Source organism: Topomyia yanbarensis, chromosome 2, assembly GCF_030247195.1.
Source record: "Topomyia yanbarensis strain Yona2022 chromosome 2, ASM3024719v1, whole genome shotgun sequence".
In the NCBI taxonomy this organism is placed as follows: domain Eukaryota; kingdom Metazoa; phylum Arthropoda; class Insecta; order Diptera; family Culicidae; genus Topomyia; species Topomyia yanbarensis.
Window position 1 is genome coordinate 9,717,748 of NC_080671.1, and position 21,659 is coordinate 9,739,406.

The 21,659-nt window shown below is 41.4% G+C and overlaps 1 protein-coding gene across 2 annotated transcripts in view; it reads left to right on the forward strand.

The window, feature by feature from the left end:
- Positions 1 to 12,979, forward strand: part of LOC131685120 (protein kinase C and casein kinase substrate in neurons protein 1) — a 122,209-nt gene extending 109,230 nt beyond the window's left edge. The window contains exons 5-11 of one of the 2 annotated variants that reach the window (XM_058968580.1): positions 1,731 to 1,879; positions 1,938 to 2,126; positions 2,176 to 2,532; positions 3,357 to 3,467; positions 3,942 to 4,162; positions 4,220 to 4,401; positions 10,711 to 12,979. In XM_058968580.1, the coding sequence (XP_058824563.1) occupies positions 1,731 to 1,879; positions 1,938 to 2,126; positions 2,176 to 2,532; positions 3,357 to 3,467; positions 3,942 to 4,162; positions 4,220 to 4,401; positions 10,711 to 10,823 (1,322 nt within the window). In that variant the 3' untranslated portion in view covers positions 10,824 to 12,979. The remainder of the gene's footprint in view (positions 1 to 1,730; positions 1,880 to 1,937; positions 2,127 to 2,175; positions 2,533 to 3,356; positions 3,468 to 3,941; positions 4,163 to 4,219; positions 4,402 to 10,710) is intronic. The other variant, XM_058968581.1, reaches the window with a different exon arrangement.
- The last annotated feature ends 8,680 nt before the right edge of the window (positions 12,980 to 21,659 follow it).

Genomic DNA, 21,659 nt, shown 5'->3' on the forward strand with positions numbered 1-21,659 from the left:
GATGAGCACAGATCTCGGTTGCTAAGCATTGCGTATATTCAGTTCGTAATATAAGAAGCTACTCCATGACCTCGTGCTGCTTCCAAGATGGATTTGAAAGATACGTTGTCAAAAACACCTTCAATATCAAGAAAAACTCCTAAGCTTGTTTACTTCTACTAAAAAGCCTTTTCAATGTTGTAGACATCATTGTGTAACAGGGTGATAGTAGACTTACCCCGCATGATATGCATGTTGCATTGCATGCAACGGGTCATCGCTCAAGCTAACATCCCGAATGTATTAGTCGAGTAAACGTTCCACTAATTTAAGAGGTTAGACTGATCGGTCCTTGTCTCCTCATAAGTAACGCGGTCGCCTTTAGGAATGAATTTTACAACTATTTGCCGACATGCTAATGGAATGGATCCTGTTGCAAGACTACGTCGGAAGATACCCATGAAACTTAGTCGCCAAGCCCTCTTCGTAGAGGTCCTAGTTCGTAGGATTGGTATTACGATATGTGTCGAAATTTAGCGAGACGTTTAAATGATCAAAGACGATGTACGTGTGATCAGATAACGACGGTTCGAGCTCGTTTGGTACGAGCTAGTTTGCAAACTCATGCGTAATACCGTCAGAGCAGATAGTTACATCTAACGTCTCTTCTCTGCTAACTGGTGCAAATGTTTCGTGATTTCCTACATTAAGTATGTGCAGATTTGTACTACTTAAGTATTCCATCCGTTCGGTGTCTCTGAAATTGATATTTGCGTTGCCCAGAGTTATGTGCATCACCGCTGATTGTGTTGGTAAACCCATTTCTGTCGTAGCTTTACAACATGGGAATACGGTTATTGAACCAAAGCTATGGAAGCCTCTCTCTCCTTCACAAGGCGGGATAGATTCATAGCTCCTGTAAATTTATGCTGAAGATTAATTTGTGCGGCTCTAATCATAAATGAACACAGCAATACCTATTTCATCATCAGCACTTATTGTACAGCAACTAGAAGATACCAAACACATTGGCTTATAATCGCCTATAGCGGACTTAGGGACATGACCATCACTGAAATCCCACGATTTGCGAAGAAACAAACGTCCACTATGTCAGAAATTCGCTTAACACAGTAAGGGTAAGACCCACGACACTCCGTGCGCGACTATTATCAACCTCCTAGTGGACCACAGCCACAGCCGCTTTTAGTCACCATTTCCGACATATGAACAGAAACCCGATGGGTCAATTCATTGTTTTAATATTACCCATGATCGCATATTTTCCCGTTTTCTATGGGATTTCCTATATTTATGGGACTGGTATGCGATCATGGGCAGTATACTGCGAGAGATATCAGCCGCCTATATCTATTGAAATGGACATCAAATCACTTCGATTAGCAAGTCTAGATCACTGGATGACCAATCAAACATTCTTTGAATATATTGTCAACTATCGACAATTTCGGAGTTCCGGTTTTCGGGCATATTCCACAATTAAAGTCACATTGGTTCTTCGGTGATAACTGAACCGATTTTCTCAAACCAAGTCTTAAATGGAAGGTTAATATGCAATTGTGTGCTGCATATTCATTATCATTATTCAGAGTACTGTTCATTAAAGTTAAATTTCCAGTAGTTCATGGCATTGCAGAAGTGTCGACCTTCAACTAATAAACATGGAAACAGTCGTGGCAATATTCTCCACAAAATCCTAACCGTGGCCTATATTTATATATTTTTCACAGGACCCGAGTATGGCACAACTGAGGCAGCATGGAAAGGTATCCTAACGGAGGCAGACCGACTTTCGGACGTGCACCTGAAAGTCAAGGAAAATCTCTGTACTGACGTGATGCATCAGATTAAAGCGTGGCAAAAGGATAATTATCATAAGGTAAAGTGTTATTCTAGTTAGTGCCGTAACAAACGGTATCAATTTCCTATCGTTTTAGACAATGATACAAATCAAGGAAAGGAAGGAGATGGAAGACCAATTCAAAAAGGCACAGAAACCTTGGGCAAAACATTTGGCAAAGGTGGAAAAATGTAAAGCCGACTACCACGCCGCCTGTAAAACGGAACGATCTGCCACGAATCAGGAAAAGAATGCTACGAGCGATTCTTCACTTTCCAACGATCAGGTACTAACGAATGAGGTTTGATTTTCAAGAAACTAGTAATCTATATTAGCCGTTACAGTTGAAGAAGATGCAAGACCGCACCATGCGTACCAAGGAGGAAGTAAGCAAATGTCGAGAGCGATACGAGAGCGCTCTGCAGGAGATCAACAAATACAACCCTATATACATTGAGGATATGACCTCGGTGTTTAGTAAGTGCCAAGAAATGGAAGAGACTAGGTTACGCTTCTTCAAGAACGTGCTCTTCTCGATACATAAGTGTTTGAACTTCTCCGAAGATCCCAGCCTGCCGCAGATCTATAAGGAATTCCATCATACCATCAACAATGCAGACCACCAGAAGGATCTGAAATGGTGGTCCAATAATCATGGTGTCAATATGGGTATGAGTTGGCCCACGTTTGTGGTAAGTCTTTGGCTGTACAGGCACAATTGCCTTCTGCGCTTCCGCATGCGTTTAACAATTCCTTCACTGTTTAACCCATTTTTTGGCTTTTTGACCTGTTGATTCTGATTTCAGCATGATCTGTTATAGAATATTTAACCAGCGCAGCTGGCGGTTCTGCTGATTTAAGACTTAAAATTTATTTTTTTTATATGTTACAAAGTTTACTGGTGCGTGTTTGCTTGACTCTGAAACTGAGTCAGGATCTAAACCCAACCGCAGTCAGTTTCTACATTTTGGTAGCAGTTGAGATTAGCATGTGATTCAGTTTTGCCTCAAGGCAACACGACATGGGATCTCCTACCATGACTGTGCAACTTATTGTAATCTTCCGCGACATTAAATTTCAATTTATTTTGAAGCCGGTTAGTTTAAAACCGTTCTAGTTGTTCTTCTAGTTGACAGAATTGGTCATCGATATTCTATCGTTTGAAATAATTTATTCAGAATCTAGATGAACTGCCCCATGTTGGTACCGTCAACTATCTTATTGAGCGATAGAAGTACATCTAACTAGATCCATGGAAATGTCTTCTCTTTTGCGCTTTTTCTACTTTATCCGTATACCATATACACATTATACATTCACACTAACAAAACTATCTAATGCTTCTTAACTCACACTCTTCGATTTGCAATTGATTGATGTAATTCGAAAATTCTTTAATCGAAATTTTGTACAAACTCTTTCAAAATTTACAAGTAAAACAATACACGTGCATAAACTCAAACATACAACCAGAAACAGAAAGCAAACAACGGCCAAATCGCATCTATTTTTGCAGGAGTACACCGAAGAATTCCGCGACATAGCAAAGGGGATCAAATCGAAAGAAGCTTTACCCGCTGCGCCGATCACGCTCATACATCAGCGACCCGTTGCCGAAGATTTGCATGTAATTTGAGTTTTTTTTTCTTATCCTTATTTTACCATACCATATTTTGCACAACACACCAGGCATCACATGTCGTTTTCGGTCCTGTTTTCGATTAAGGAAAATAGCTTTTAGAAATGCAGATACCTAGTTCTTCGAGATCCACAAGTAGAGTAATTAATGCTGTTGATTTGTTGGTAAACGTCTTGTGATTTGTTGTTGTCTCTCTTATTTAACTTAACTTTTCAAGTATGAGTAGAGATTAGATTAACTTTTGCATGCTTTGATTTAGTTTGACCTTGTTTGAGTGCATAGTCGGTGATAATAATACTAGTTTTGACGATTATGCATAGCGTGAGCTTTTTTAAACAGCAGAGTGTAGTGTTCTTTTTAACGCAGCTCTTAGATATCGTAAACCGCTAGTATGCACGATTTTCCAATTCTACCACAAAACACTGGCTGATTCCCACTTTTATTTTCTCCGTTATATACCAGGAGTACCCGCCTCCATCTAGCAACAACAACAAGAACAGCATGAACCGTACCTCGGCATCCCTCAGTATTAGCAATGCGAACAACAGTAACTCGCAACGGGCCACAACCCCAAGTCAGGAATCACCCAAGTCGGAGAATGCATCGATCAAGAACAGTGATGCAGTGACAACACCGACGCGGATTTCCCCCGGACGAGGTGCCACTGGAGCTGCAGTTGTGACGTAAGTTCTTCTGTCGAGGCCGAACGAGCGTATTATTGATTTCATGGATTATTTCAGTAATGGTACCAACGGTAACGGTAAGGCTGGTGATGCACACAACCCGTTTGACGAAGAGGAAGAATGGGATGAAGGAGATGGCAACGATAATATACTGGTGGACAACGGTGAGCCTGGCGTCCCGGTGAAGGCACTGTACGATTATGAGGGTGCGGAAAGTGACGAGCTTACGTTTAAAATGGGTAAGTATCTCAGAAAATCAAATAACAAAATGCAACCGATCAAACTTGTACTACTGTTTTTGGAAATCGTAAGGGGAGGTCAATTCGGTAAAAGACATAAATATGTTCCGACGATACAGAGCGTATTGGTATATTTATTCAATTTCTGTATAATAATTATATATTATCATGGCGAAATACTGAAAATTGAACGAGTGATAATGAATCTCCCGAGGCGCCTCGTTGAAATTTGTTTTGCGATGAACATCATGACTCAAAATCTACTGGATCAATAGTCTTGACATTTTGCACAGTTTTTTTTAGAGTAATTTCTCTAATACCTAACTACGGAAGCTTTCATTTTTTGCTCGATTATTGAATTTTTTGTTGCGCTTTGATACCAAAAGTCCAATTTTTGCTAAAAATTAAAATACTAAAAAAATGTAAAAAGCTCCTGTAGTTACTTGGACGATGATGTAAAGAAATACTGTGCAAAATTCCAGAACGGTTGGTGGAGGAGACGCTTCACACAGCCCCTGTTTTAGTATTCAATGGGGCCTCTAGGATATGCTACGGCTGCTCGTCGTATCGAATAGGCAGTTTTTTTGTTTGATTACATAACCATTAAACCATTCCTGAGCCACGAATGAAAAAATGATTCTTTGGCAGAAGGTTTGCTTTACCTAATTATTGATTGAAAGTCCCAAAATTTGGAAACGGCGTTCATGCGTATATTTTTGCCGGATTGAGTTGCAAAGAAACCTGAAACAATGAAAATCATATGAGCGATCGAAGGAAAGCCTTATGAGCTTTGTGAACAATTTATTGTGACTTCGTAAAACCCGCTGTAAATATATTACATTCCAATATAAAAACTAGTTGAAAATAAATGTTTCCTTCACAAGAAAATCCGTATATTTTCATATTCAAGAGTAAAAGTCTGTCAAAGTAAACTGCTTTATAAGAACCGGATAATTTTTTTGAAAGGTTTTTACATCGAAGTTTGTGAAGAAACCCAGTTCGACTTTTACACTTGAAGTTCTTGCCCTATCATATCCTACATTGTAAGCGGGTTTTACGAAGCGTGTTCTGTGCCTCCACTTTTTATTTTCGGTCACTCATATATCGACTTAGTTTGTTACTGTTAAGTACACGGGGTGGAAAAAAACGATCACTCCGTCCTCCCATAGAACTATTGTGAATCCCAGAGGTGCGCATTGGACAATGCTTAATCGTCGATCTAGTTAGGGTTCCTAAGTAACCTTTATATGCTACATGAGGAAGTCTTTCTGATCTCTCCAGGATCTGGAAATTCGTTACCAAAGATGATTGAGTTCATTCTGGTTCTGGCGAGAACTGGGCAGTCGCATAGTATGTGTTTGAATGTTTCTAGCGCTTGATGAAATTTCCTGCTGACACTCTCTTGAGTCTTTTCCCCTAATTTGACAAAATGAGCTCTGAGAGAGCATAGACTTGTCAATAGGTCAATGATTACCTTTAGTTGAGGTTGGCGTGAGGTGAGGAATTTCCGATTTTCCCTCTGAGTATTGAATAAACCGAGAACAGTGTGGTAGGGCATCAAAGTGTTTACCCTTCATCTCTTGCCCCCAGCCATCGAGCTTTTCCTTAAGGTTGCTAGGATCCAATCCAAAGTATCATACCCGTACGCAAGGAGGTGGGCAGTATTGAATTACTTTTCTTAATCTCCTGATTAGGACTAAAAAATTTATATTGTGACTAGTTTAGACACACAGTCGTTTAAGTTCGGTCATTCTAGAAACACCACCTGGCAAATTTTACGTCAATCCATCCCTCCACCCCGTTTCTACGGAATGTGCTAGCGGAGCCATTATTGGCTAACACAGAGTCGAGTTTCGCAAGCGCCTCCAGTAGCGCTTGGCCCTTGCTATTTGTACAGCGGCTGCCCCACTCTACTGCCCAAGCGTTAAGGTCTCCCGCTATGACTCCCGGTTTCCGGCCCACTAGGTCTGACGAGAGCCTGTCGATCATCTGGTTGAACTGTTCTATGGACCACCTTGGTGGAGCGTAGCAGCTACAATAGAACGAACCATTGATCTTGGCAATCGCAACACTCTCGGCGGAGGAGTGTATTACTGCCACAACAGCTGTTGGGCAGCTGCACAATGGTTATGATTTAGCTGCGTGACGTGCACGGCTTCTTATTTGCCTCACCGAAGGGACACGAAGGTCCACCCATAGCATGGTTACGGGCTTGCTTCTTAGCGGTGCAGATAAGGCAGCCCCGCTCTTTATGCCCCTCCTCGCCGCAGCGACGACATAGTTGTCTGTACCCTTACATTCGTTCGACTTATGGCCGGACTCAAGGCACCGATAGCACCTATTCACTGAAGGCGACTGGGGTATGCTAACTGGACATAAAGGGCGAACACGAAATTATTGCGACAACGAAAATGTCATGCCAATTTTCTTATAATGTTTAAAATCAAACCAAAATTTCAGGGTAGTTTTATACACATATTTACTTCAAAAATCAAAAGAAAAGTTAATCGATGGAGCCTTGGAGTGTAAAATTGAACGCATTTTCGCTTGATGCCCTCCATCAAAGTCTTTACAGTGTCATCCGGTACCAGTTTAGTTTTTTTTTCATTTTCTTAACATGTCCTTCTCGTCTTTGACTGTCTTCCTGCTCTTCCGAAGTTCCCGCTTCATCATTGCCCAGTACTGCTCCACCGCGCGCAGCTCCGGATAGTTTGGCGGATTCATGTCCTTTGGAACAAAATGTACAGAATTGGCCTTATACCACTCCGGACACTTTTAGAATAGTGGCATGATGCCAAATCTGGCCAAAATAGCGGAGCTTCGTCGTGCTGCTGCAAGAACGGCAAAAGGCGCTTCTCGAGGCACTCAGATTTGCAGATCTCGCCATTTACTGTGCCCTTTGTCACGAAAGGCTCACTCCTCAGTCCACAAGAGCAGATGGCCTGCCAAATGAGATATTTGGAGGCAAACTTCGACATTTTCTTCTTATTAAATTTGTCGTCCACATAGAACTTGCTCTTGCCGGTGAAAAACTCCAACCCCGGAATTTGCTTAAAATCGGCTTTTATATACGTTTCGTCGTCCATCACACAGCAGCCATATTTTGTCAGCATCTTCTCGTAGAGCTTCCGTGCCCGAGTTTCAGCCGTCGATTGTTGCCGCTCATCGCGGTCTGTACCTTGTATGTATGTAGTCCAGCTCTCTTCTTTGCATTCTTAACGTAGCTCTGCGACATGCTGATCTTTTTAGCCAAATCACGTCTTGAGACGTTGGGATTTGTATTAATCATCCATTTGCCTCCGTCTTTTTGTTCTCCGGTTCCGGTTTTCTTCCAGTTCCTTTGCCGTGGTCCAACGTCAACTGCTCCTGGAACCGCTTCAACACTCTGGAGACAGTTGAATGGTGAATGTTTAACATTTTTCCCAACTGCCGGTGCGATAGGTCAGGAAATTCCAGGTGTTTGGACAGAATTTGTTCTCTCGACTCGCGTTGGTTCACCTCCATTTTCGTTGAATCGAAAAACACGACTTCGAGTTTGACAGCATGTAAACAATACACATCAATGAGAAAGTGTGCAAAATTTGGTTGATTTTTACCCAATGGTAAAAAAGTTATGCCCTGTTGAATGGGTCGCAATAATTTCGTCTTCGCCCTTTACTGACCAGCCGATCTTCAGTTTTTCTATCACGGTAACCTTTTTGCTTCCGCTTTCGGTAGCCTTAGGTAGGCTACTTGCGTGCCGGAGGGTCCCGCTCTCAAGCGCACAGAGGCCCGCTCAATTACTGCGCCACATTGTTCCTTGACGACAGCGACGACATCATCTGCGGTCGTGAACTCGTCCAGTTGCTTACACTGGAGAGTCATTTCCGCCCCTAACGACCTCACCTGGGCGCCTTCACCTAGGATCTCTTGGGCCGAGGCCTTATATACCGCACTAGATTGTGCGCCTCGCTTCAGCACCAAAAGCATTTCGCCTGTATTGGTGCGTCCCACGCTGCACACGTCTTGCCCGAGGGCCGAGAGGCTTTCGGCCGCCCGCATTGACTTTAGGACGTCGGCATATTTGTCCTTGTCGGTCTTTAACATCAAGGCCTCGCCTCTGTCCTTTGCCTTCTTTGCGGGCCGAGGTGCGTCCAGTGTCGGTGTCGGCTTTCTCCTAGCGACCAGCTTCCAGGGGTTTTCGCTCCCCTGTCCCGGTTGCGCCGGGTTGCTGGTGCCTTCTTTCTGCCCGGCGGGGTCATTTGCGCCGCGGTTTATCTCAACCAAACGGCGTTTGGCCGTGACGGTTACACGCCGTTTGGTGTTGTTTTTTGCACCCTCGCCTGGTGACTTTCTACGACGCTTCGCGTTCGACGTCGTCTTGCGCTTGCCCCTGACCTTCGAGGGGAACTCAGCCGCCACTTCTAGCGACTTGGCTGCTCCATAGAAGGGGAAGGCCCCTGTCTGGGTACCTACATCGGCCTTCTCTCTTCCCTCCCTCTTGGAGGCCACTGTCTGCCTTCTCTCGACCGTCTATCCTCTTGGCGTAAGCCTGCTGTTCCTGTCTTGCGACTCGAACAGCTTTTCGGAGCACCAGCAGGCTCTGTTTCAGATCCTTGCTGATGTTTTGTTTCGCATTTGTAAACTCGATGATACTATCGAGTTGCTCCACAACTTTACGCATCGCGATTAGTGGCCCGTCCAGCGCGGTGGTAGGGCTACCTACCACTACTGGGTAGTCACTGGTGCTGTCAGATGCAGCCCCCGTCGCTCCACTACCCTCCCCACTGGGGGAGACCTCATCAAACCACCTTTGGCAAAGGGGTTCGGCACCTCCGTTTAATTATTTTTATTTTTATTCACTTCGCTCATTGATCCCACGAGTAGCGCGAGAAAGAAAGGTCCGCCATACCAGAGCTCCGCAGTTAAGTGGTAAGGGACGCTTTCTGTGGGGGTTGCCCAGGTACACAGGCTCCGTTAACGATCGAGCATTTTTTTCACCCCCTCGATCAGTCATCCCTTGGCATGGGTCGCTTCACGCCTTGGACTTGGGGTTATGACCTTTGTTGCTTTACGTGATGACCGCGGCCCAGATCATCACAACCATCCTCCTTTACCAGGGCTTTGGACCTGTAGCTCTGGTTCTCAATAGTTCCAAGTACGTAGCCCAAGTAACATTTGAAGTTTTATAGCACACTACAAGTGCAATTTAAGTTTTAAGAGCGACTTCAAGAGTACCATAAAACCTGAATTGTTACCTGGGAGGTTATCACGGACATGCTACTATTGAGATCCGTCATTTGCTAGCGGAGTTAAGTTGATCAACTCTGACGAAACAAATCCGTACACCAATCTGCACGTCTTGCATAGTGTACGTTTTTTTTCGTCAGAGTTGATCAGCTTAATCACGATATAGTTTACGTGACTGTGTATTAGTTCAACAATAGGAAAACAATATTGAATTGATATTTCCTCGCGAACTATTTTACAAAACATGGAATATTTGTTTCATGTCTCGTGTACTCGTTCATGATTGCTAGTTTAATATTCACGACTCACTATTTGTGCTCGTGAAATAGTTCACAAAATCATAAAATATTCAATGATCCGTGAACAGGTTCTTGATTTCCAAAATATTAAATAGCCAGAAATCGAAAGCTGTACTGAGTGCTAAAAATACAGTACACAATCACAAATCGTGTTCGTGAAATAATTCACAAAACCATCATGTCCTCACGTTAATCCGCTTAAAAATTTGACAGTAACATTTTGAATAAAATATGACGATAAAGCATCTAAAATCAACAACATATCACGCAAAAAAAACGAGAGTGAGCTCACGAATAAAATATTACGATAACATAAAAAGAAACTACGAAAATCGTTACGAAAGTTCTGAAATCATGAATATGAATCACATTACTTAGCCAAAAAATCCGATAATAAACTAAAGAAACAAATGTCACGATAACGTACATTGAAATTACGTGACTAACCTCCTGAAACCATGAACATCTTTCAATTCTCGGTTCTTATCTATCAAATATTTTTCTGGCATGAACAAGTTTTGTGGAATTACAAATAGTTTCATGAACATGAGGTTTATCATTCATGATTTCGGGAGCTTGGTCACGATCTTACATAAGAGTCTTATTTTCTGCAAGGAATACTATATAATATATTCTGCATATGATTACCACTCCAACTGTCAACATTCTATCGTAGCCCTTGGCATTATGGCCAGCTTATTTGGTCATCACATATCCATCGATCAGTCGTCTCAATACGAGATACACATTGTATAATGAGTATCGTTTTACTATATTCCAGGTGACATCTTCGACAAACTGGAAGACGAGGACGAGCAAGGTTGGTGCAAAGGTCGAAAAGACGGACGTGTTGGGCTGTATCCGGCTAACTATGTTGAACTGGTACCAGCGTAAAAGGTTCTATTCCGATAGCGTATATGTTTGACCCTAGTTCAACGGAAGGGATGGTTGCAGAGAATTGTAAGATATGAGGAGATCGGTCGCAAACGCAAGCAGCAAACGCAAGAGATTTGGTTCGTTGTTTATATTTTTTTAAATTTCACGTTTACCATTAATTATCACCTATCGAACTATTACACGAAACCAGTCACAGCAGATCGTTGAGTCATGATGTTATCTTTTCTTTTTGAGAGAGAAATAAATTTAGAACATTTTTTGTTTTTAGTTCCAAAGTACTCGATTTGTAGGCTGAAAATTCTACATTAAGGGTAGCTGCTGAAGTTGAGCCCAGCACAAGCGTTTGTCCGGACAGGTTGCAATCAGTCTTCTACGCGAGATACGAGTTTTTTGAATGTTAGCGAAACAGTGTAATGTTTTTATTCGTAGTTACTTCCCGATATGGTTTGTTTTTTAGCCCTATCCGTTTGTTTTCGTAATATGTTACAAATACGAGTGTTCCCAAGGAAAAAATTCTATATTAGGCTTTGGGGTTCTATTGAAAACATTTTGTTATTTATCTCTCCGGAAGTCGCGTCGACACTTAGAAGGTTTGAAGCTCTAACACGCTACGCTACTTCCGAAGAAGTAAGGAAATTGAGCTGTTAATCCAGTGGCGTGAAGTATAGAATTCTACAGCTTACTTTATAAAGCCTAAAAAGCCATAACTCAGGCTATTCTAATCTAGAATAGTTTCAATGAACAATATACTCTTAATAGCGTCACTGGCGGTCGTAGAGTTTGTTATCTTCCACGAGAAAAAGAAAATAGATGTGTAATGAATCATTGAAATTATTCGTAGTTTAAAATACGCTGTTCGAATATTTGACGCAGAAACAGTTTTGAACGTTTGTCGAATGTCATACGATTATTCCTGAGATAGATCGACATTTGTTGATGTATGTATTGTACGAACTACTAGCTCTATGGGATTCTTGGATCATTTACTAAGACGTAGAGTATTCTAAGGCAGTTCGAACCGATATTAAGCTCATATACATATACATACCTTAGCTAGATACTGACTGAACCTTTTGTGCGAATGAGGGATGGTGGTCCTAACACAAGAGCGTTGGATACACATAGTCAAGTTTGTTAAACTATAGTAAAAAGAATTTAATGATAAAAAATGATAGAATCAAAAACAAAATGTTTAAGCTAAGCTGCATTTATTCATAGGACAGATTCAGATTTGCGTATAAAGCGAAATTATTTCTTTTTTTTATTTACTATGGATTATACTTGAAAATCCCAACATTACCGAAAAAGTAGGAAAACATTCAAAGGTTTCTTACCTAAAATGCATTTCTAGAGCTTGGCAAATTCAGAAATCCGCTATCCAGTATTTAAACTTATTTTCGTTATTGCATGTATTGAAACCTTTGTTAGACTTCTGTTTAAACCTCTATATACACCCGAATACAAATAAAACTCAATAGTCGATTTCTAACAAAATTTAAACAAAGCCACAAATTGAAAAATGCCAAAAATATGGGACTAATTTGTTACAAAGCTAAACAAAGTATCTTTACAAGCAACAGAAACCACCATCGAAATGATGTTGTATATTAGATACACCGGAAGGAAGTGTATAGATGTATCGTAGAGTCAGCACATACATTTCTAGAGTTATACCGTACAAGGTATCATCGAAGATTATACAAAAAAACTAGCAGAGTTTCAATATTTTTCGACCGACACACTGGATGGAAAATAAGTGATTTACATAGTCGATTTTGGTTTCGTTTCTTCGACAAGCAATGGACAAAAGTGGTAGGAAACAAGTACAGCTAGTTTATTACAATGTTGTGAAAGCTGACATCAAAGCAAGCGGCAGCAACGCGATCGATATCGTAATTGCAGGGGCATTGTTGGAACATTTGTCTGGCTCACTGAAAATTTAATCAAAACATATTGTTACTAGTGGAAGTGGAGCACGTTTGCAAATGTGTTGAGAATACGAAAAAAAAGTTGTGGAAATCTTTCGCTAGAATGATGAAAAGTTGTGTACCATACTAAGTTTTGAAGATATATGCTAAGGAAAGAAGAAAAAACGATAAGTTTAAGTAGATGATAGAAGATTTAAGTTATTTATATATAATTAGTAAAGTTAACAGTTCTTTTATTTGTTTAGAGAAACTTCCTTGTATTATTCGAAATTTTCATATAATTGATCATTAATGTGTTGCATACTTTTGCGGAAATTCTCAGCAGACACTTTGTTCATTTTGCAGCTTTCCAGCTTTCTTGCTTGCTTCCAAATATTCTCAAAATCCTTTTCAGACAGATCAAAGTTTCGGAAAATGGTGCGAATCTCGTCCTTTCTTCTGGGCAAAAAATAATCCATGTGACCCAGTCCCAGTGCGGTTCCCGGCTTGGGAGAGATTAGATCAGCAGCGGTATCGAAATTTTTGAACTTGGTAGCTTTCAAACAATCATCCATACGATCTCGTCCTGGTATTTCAACGTTTTTCATTCGGACTGGTTCTATTGGCTGCGCTTCCTCTTCGAATGGTTTCGTCAAACTTCCAATTTTAAAGCTCGAAAGGGGAACGTGGTGATCGAACAAATCCCACAACCGTTGCTTGTTTTCCGAACTTGAAGCATTAACTTGCAGAGTTTCGAATATTGGTTTAAGTTTTTCAAATTGTATTGGCACCTTGGCGGATGCGCTGAGAAAAGCAACAGCATCTTGGGGAGTTTCGTGATTGGTGCGGTCTTTTCGGCAAAGGTCTACCGCTGATTTATCAGTGCTAACGAGGGAAGATCTAAGAAGGTTCAAATATTTGATTGCCTCCTGGACGTTTAAATATTTCTCATTCACGTCTTTATTGATAATAAAGTTCACTGGCTTTTTGCAGTCCTTAGTCGGTTGTGCTATGCGGGATGACTTATTCTTTGTATTTTTCATTTCGTATTTGGGTCCTTCATTGTCAACACAAGACACATACCTAAGAGCCATCAATGTCTTTCCCCCTGAGCGGTCACTGTTAGATTTGGCACCATGAACTTTGCCCTTCAAACGTTCAAGTTCTTCATTTTTTAATTCCTCGTGATCCTCCTCATATCCTGGGAACAAGATCTTCCGAATATCGATGTCGGATGATGTAACAACCCCGAATCTTTTCTTTGAGGTTTGATTGCGGTTAGCGATGGATCCGAGATTTCTTCGCTGTCCGATAGCTGGATGTTTAGTCAACCTCAAACAACTGGACCTCAGTGTGCTCATCAAATTGTTCAACGTGTCCGACGTAGGTGGTAAATCTTGTTCCATAATTTGCTTTACTTTCGTATAGTAACCATTGACGGTTGGGCGTTCGGGTCCTGCTAGGTAAACTTCCTTATTTGCCGGTTGGAAAGACGCTTGGTACGCTGTACCGGGTAGCGTTGGTGGTTGTCGTCCATCAACAAGCAATTGTGAAATTTTATCCACGGGACGATGGATAATTGAACGAGGTGCCATTTTTTACAATGAGACTATGCTCGTGGACTACTTGGATGAAAAAATCAAACGGCAATGGCGATAATAAGCTACAACGGAAAGTGAATACAGTTGAATTGGCATGTAGTCTTCGAAAGATAATATAGAAATGAGCGGCCGCAAGGACAGAACATGCTTCGTAAAACCCGCTTCAAATATATTACAATATAAAAACCGGATATAAACTTCAAGCATAAAAATCGGACCGGAACTTTCCTTTGTGAGGGTCGGATAAAAAAGTCTTCAGTATAAAAACCGAAAAAATCCGATTTTTACAAATTAGTTTTTTTTAGCCGACTTTTAATCTCGAACATCACGATATACGGATGCTCATGCGAACGATTTAATTATTTTAACCGGTTTTTATACTCGAAGTTCATCCTTGCCGAGTTTTACAGCTGAACATTTTTTAAGCAATTCTTATGCTGAAGAATCACTGTCTGATTTTTACGCTTGAAATTTATTGCCGATTTTCGTATTCTAATATATCTGAAACGGGTTATACGAAGCATGTTCTGTCCTTGCGACTTTTAATTTAGGTCGCTCAAATCTTCTTGGAGATACAACGAAAAATAGTTTGGACCAAATCATTATCGCCCGATAATATTGGAGGTGATGAACAGTAATCGGAGTCACGGTCGTAGCGTGGTCTTCTGGCCCCTTTGACAAAGTCTCAATTTGGCGTCTCTTTGGTGTAACCACGGCATAACTGCACACCTACCCTGACGTATTTTATGTCATATCTTTACTTAGTTTATAAAGCAGATCAAGATTTCAGCACTCTCTTAAGGCTGGCATCCGCTGGTGAAGCGAAATTGTTAAAAGTTGCGACATTGTCAGCAAATATGCCACGGTAAATGTGAAGTTATGTATCAGTACAACAATGTAATTGGTAAGTTATGCAAATTGTACTGTAGCTGAAGAGACAGGTAAGAATAAACAATTTTACAAAACCATGTGAATACAACAAAAGATGGCATTAACCGGATGAGCAGGACTTCCACGACGCGTCGCGCAAAGCCGAAATTGAGCCAGTTGCTAAAAAATCGGTAGCATCCAGTCAAATATATCCCTTGTATCTTCTACCTCTTACTTCGTGTTCAATCAGTTTTCATTTTGTCCTGGGCTCTAGGCCCGTGCAACTGATGATAAAATGAATGTCCAGCAAGATTCGTCAGCGATGACTCCGACTTATCGTTTAAAATCATACACATTGAATCAAAATAATACGCAAACATCTTGGAAATCTTGAAGGAACTGACGCAGAAATATTCAACCATAACTGATATTCTAAAAGTTCACATAGATGAGCTCAGAATTGTGATATCTTGTCCAATGCAAGCAAACAACAGCGACAAGACTTTTATAAAGAGCTACTACGTTCACATGCCCGCCCACGAAGTTGAGATCGATTGCGTTGTCACCGAGTTTATCATAGGTGGTAGACGGTAGCACAGGGTTGGGTGTTTTGAGGACCCATTGCTTCAGTACACTCAACAAAAAGTAAACGTTATGCCTATTGATTTTACACATAGATTTTTGCAATTACCGGAAGCATATAGACACTATTTTCTGGAACATAAACCTAATGTGTGTATTTACAAGAAATATTAATCTTACATTTACATTTCATAACTATTAGGCACATAAAACCCCATTCTATAACATATAACTTATGTGTGTGCATACATAGTTTATACAGTTGACACATAGAAGGTATGTGTGCGCGTGTTAACAATAGCATTTCTTCTTCATATGAATTTTAAGCGGTTTGAAGCAAATAGAATTAACGTTTGGATTTTTTTCAGTGTAAGTAAAGTATAATGATCACATTTAACGGGACAAAATGGTGTGTTCTTTAACGGTGGTGAGTCGTTTGGGCGAATGCCGTTGGGCTGAAGATCATTCGGCCGATTGACATTGGGTCGAATGGTCATTAGGCCGAATGGTCATCAAGCCGAATGAACCAAATAGAGTAGTTGAAACTGAACACAAGATTTAAAATAATGATAAGTTTTAAATGAAGGATGAATTTTCGCAATTTTTTACATTTCAATACTGGATGTTTAGCATACCTTCTTCATCTTTTTGGCTACATATTTAAATAAAATGTGGTCATAGGGAATGACATTACTCGTCCTCCTTTAATATGTTTTCGAATAGACGGGAAAGTTAGTGACCACTAGGAACGAGCCACGGTTTGTCTTGAATTGATTTTCTTCTACATGAACTAAACATTTAACCAAAAATCTATAAACAAATGAGATGTTGGACATATGAAACTTTGTGATATTGCAGAATTTCTCCCGGCACCAAGAAGACTTAAATTCTCACGTTACGGTCTTCACGATGATAAGCGATCTAGATTACTCCACGATCATTGCTACTGTTTCAAAGAGGGGTCCTATTGCTTATTACTTGCTTTCAATATTTTGGAAGAAACATAAGCTTTAGAACGTTTATATCTTTTGTTGTACTGAATGGAAATAATTGATTTCTTAATTATTTTTGTCGAAAATATGTTAAGCAATGTTGTACTAAATGTTGGAGTATGTATAATAAGCATTTATAACGATAAGCTGTATTTTGGAACAACTTTGGAAAACGGCACAAAAAAAAAGAAAATTTCCAGCCGATCTTGGGGGGGAAGGGGAGGAGTTGCTTCTCTAATCTTCCGGTCATCACATCGCATGCTTTGGTATTCTTAATATGTATAACAAACATGAAGATGTGACACAAGGTGCCAAGAGCGCACTAAAATCCTGTCAATCCTATTTTTCATTGGATTGTCTGCTCTAAATATATCACCAGGGGACCATTCATAAATGATGTTGGATATTGACAATAGGGGAAGAGCGTCACGTAACGAGATAAAAAAACTAAAAATGAATTTTAGACGTATCAGCGGATCAGGGATAAAAAACGTACAACATTGTTTATGAATGGCCCCCAAACAAAGAATATTCCATAACGAATATCACGTAACATCGGTGACAGAGCATTGGGATCAAGGCCAAGCCCCCCCCCTGGGTCGTGCAAAACTGAGAAGCAACATCAATTTAGGCACAGATAGCAGACGTCCATTTATTTTCATTTTGTTTTGTTTTGTCTTTTCATTTGTTTCTCCTGCTACGATGTGTGCGGGAGAACCGGACGGCCAAGGAAACGGAAAGCCAGTGGCCCAAACAGATCAGGAACAGGAGGGAGGACTGCGAACAGGGAAACCGACAACAGAGGAGAAATCGTTTATTTATTTATTATAGCTACGATACTAATCACAATTGTTTTGCTTTTCTTGTTTCGTTTCAGCAAACCATAATCTATACGGACTAGCACATACGAACAGTTAGGCTTTGTAGGTTCTCATCTTGAGAAATGACAATGACACTGTACGAGATGGCGCTGTGCCTGTGGCCTTCGACTGGCATGGTACATTCTCATTGATTTGGAAGTCTTCTTGGCTGGTTGGTAGATATGTGCTCCTACTTGCAAGTTGATCAATTCACTTGGGTGGGGGACATGTGGATCCTACTAGTTGTCGACTCTTTTGATCGTGAGTATGAGGCTAGTTCAGGAAAGGAGTGCAGGACTGGCACCTAGGAAATAGTTAATTATTCAGGACTTGTTCTTATGATTACTAAACTCGACCAAGGCACAAATCCCCGACTACATACGGGGAACGTGCCATTTGAGCCAATATATTCTGAAACTCGACCAAGCACACCGGCTCTCAGAAATGATAAGCAACCCTTTCGGGTCGGTGTGGTCTATTCGAGTCGAACCAGGCGGACATTCGGTTCGAGCAAACTTTATGGTTAATAGTGGATAAATATTTCTTACGCCTTTATTGGCAGAGATTCTTTTTGCGAAATCCTAAAATACCTTCACTGGTATAGCTACTCAGGATAATAGTTATAGAAAATTAAGGGTTTGCCTGGTCCATAATGTAATGAATATGTATATTGACTAGAACAGGGATAATCGAGTTATGTTATAAGATAGAGAAGAAACAGCACAGTTGAAGGAAAAGTATTCGCGAGTAAGGACTAATACTGCTAGTATGTTTACCGTTTCAATTAATAGTCGATTGATCTGCTTCGGACCTAGGAGACAAAAAGAAGATTAGGAAGAGACAGAAGCGGATTCAATGCAAAATTTGCCAATATGACGTTGACCCCAAGGCGATGGTGGGATTATTTTCCATAGGGTGACAGACTAGATGACACGACGTTACAATCTCTGAACTTGCGCCAAATAGTTTGTATGTATGTATGAAATTCGCGGACATCACGGCTGACTGCGATCTCTAATTTACTTAACAGTCGATTGATCCGCTTCTGACCTAGGGGACCCATGAGGAGATCAGGAAGAAAATAGAAGCGGAATCAATGCGAAGTTTTAATTGCATCACTGACGACTTAGCACGCGTTGTTAGGAGCAGGATACATTGGACCAGACAAAACAGAGAACTTGATACGTTAAGCTGCAGTCCCATCTTCCCGATAAAAAAAGAAAAGAACTGATCACAATTATTTTGCATTTCTTGTCTCGTTTCAGCAAACCAAAATCTCTTTACTATCTCTTCATTTTCTGTCTCCAACTATCCTCTATGTAATGTACATATCTGAAACTTGTGGGACTGGTTAACAGCCGGCGCCTGCTTGTGGAAGAAACTGGTGTGCTATACGGACTAGCACATACGAACAGTTAGGCTTTGTAGGTCCTCATCTTGACAGAGTCTAGATGGGCGGATGAACGTCTGCCAGGGTGTGGGCTGAGAAATGACAATGACAATGACAACTTTGGAAAACGGCTCAAAAAAAAAAGAAAATTTCCAGCCGATCTTAATGAGAGCCGTCAACAAAACACTAAAATGATGCAAATTCCCAAATGGGAAAATTTTGGACGATACCAATTTTTTTTTTGCTTAAGGACACATACCTTACATCAAGTACGGTTTTTGTTTTAGTGTTTCGGATTCTCCTCGTCAGTAACTAGCACCAACTGGGTGTCCAGTTAGACGATGTATCTAAGCTAGTACCCAAATTAGCACTAGTTAGACACTAAAATCCAAAAAGTCACACGTCTTGCGTGAACACTAAACAACTGGTTTATACCGAGTGATGTCTCGATAGTAAGCACAGAAGTTCTGTTTGCCGACGAAGAATATGAACCGAAACTGTCTTATGGTTTGAAGACCCAAACGCCTGAAATTATGCAAATTCCCAAAAATGATGAAATTTATTTATTTCCATTGTCATTCGTATTGAGCTGTTTGAAGCGAACGGACTATCTAGCGAAAAACTTTAGGGATGTATACTGTCTAAAATAGCTTTACTGCGCGTTGGTTCACTCAGCATCGATTCTGCTTTTGAAGTCGATCCGATAGTGATGAACGGCGTGAGAGTCGATGATGAGGCATATGTTGATGCTTCTGGACTGCATAACGAAGATGATTATGACTCCACGCCACGATGTGGACGACGCACGAATAGACGGCTTCCAGAGGGTTGATTTATCGAGCCTTTGATTGGACCCGCAAAATCGATGTGTACTCGCTGACATGGACCAGACGATTTTGGTCGGGACACAAGAGGAGAGTGCGGAGATAACTTTACTATTGAGGAACAGTGCTGGCAAGCCCTGGTGTAGATAACGATGTCGCCATCAAGGTAGTACACGTAGCTTTGAGCGATGGCCTTGCATGTAGTTGATCCAGATACCGTTTCTGGTACTGTGAGGGAAAAACGAGCCAGTCAGCAAACAAAAGACACCCTTCATTCGCCTAGCGTGAAATTACTTTATCTCCGGTTTGACGGTTTTCGTTTGAGGCTAACCATCCCTCAACCACCGATAGATTTGGCAAAGAAGTGGATCAGCTTGGATGCCCTGCTCGACGGCTCTGCAACTATGGGGCAGAACATCAGTTGTACCAGTGTCTACTGACTTGATATTCGCTTCAAGAGAGATGCTCGCGATGCGTTGCCGAACTTCTCAGTACACGTACTCGATTTCGAAATCGTAGAGCAGCAACGTTAAAACAACCTGCTGAAGCCTTTTGGTTGTTTTTTTTTTGGAATAAAAGATAGGTAGTAGTGGTGCGCGGTCGGTCTGCAGACGAAAAAACCGACCAAACAGTATTTTGTGGAACTTGGTCACCGCGAAGATGATTGCCAGACCCTCACGACTTGGTTGGCTGTAATTCTACTCGGCCTTGGTGAGTGCTCTCAAAGCGTGTTGGTCTAGCTTGATGGTACCGTCGGAAAACCGATGAGAAATAGCGGCCCCTAATTCGATAGAAGAAGCATTGGCTGCTACGATTATGTCAAGCTTCGGATCGTAGTGTGTGAGCAGAAGTTCCGATAAAAGTAGTTGTTTGAGCCGCTCAAATTCCTGCTGGCACTCGTGGGTCCATTCGAACTTGGAATCTGCCTTCAGTAGTTTGTCGAGCGGTTATCGCAGTGTTCGCATGTTGGGCACAGACTGGCCATAAAAATTTATCGCACCGAGAAAGGAACGGATGACAGAAACATCTGTGGGATGCGGTAGCTTATTAATTCACGGCTGTCGATGTTGTGATCTAAATAGGGAATCTGGTCTTTGCCGAAATAGCATTTTTCAGCACGAATGGTCTATCCAAATTATTGGAGGCACTGCAGTACTGCCTTGAAGTTGCAATCATGTTCTTTTTCGGTTTCACCACCGACCACGACGTCGTCCAAGTAGCCGCCTCCTTTAAGACCGGCCAGCATCATGCCGATGAGCTGTTGGAAGGCATCAGGCCGGAGACGATTGTAATGATACAGCCCGCGCTAGGTATTGATTGTAAGAAGATGGCGGGACCGTTCGCCTACCTCTGCTTATAGAAAAGCACCCGAAAGATCAACAGAACAGAACACCACAGTTAGCTAGCTTGGAAAAATGTCGTCCGGAAGTGGGAGCGACTACTGATGTGGCCGCAGAGCAGAATTAAGGCCTGTTGAATGATCTTCGCAGATTCTGATGGCTTGCTATGCAGACAACCACGATTGGCGTCTCCCACTTTGAAACGGGAAAACAGCTTCTGAGTGCAGTAAGTGACACTGGCAAGCTAGGCCAAAATTTGTCCATGGGGAAAAACCACAAGCTAAAGCTGTATCGCACTCGCCTATAAGCTGCAATGCGTTACCGGAATCTGTCGTGGCCTTAACTGTTGCTGGTGCTACCCCTGGGCGTCCGACTTGCCTCAAAATCTGCTTCCCGATGACCGTTAATTCGCTGGCGGTGTCGAGCTGGAGCTGTATGGCGGTCCTATTGATACCGACGGAGACTAA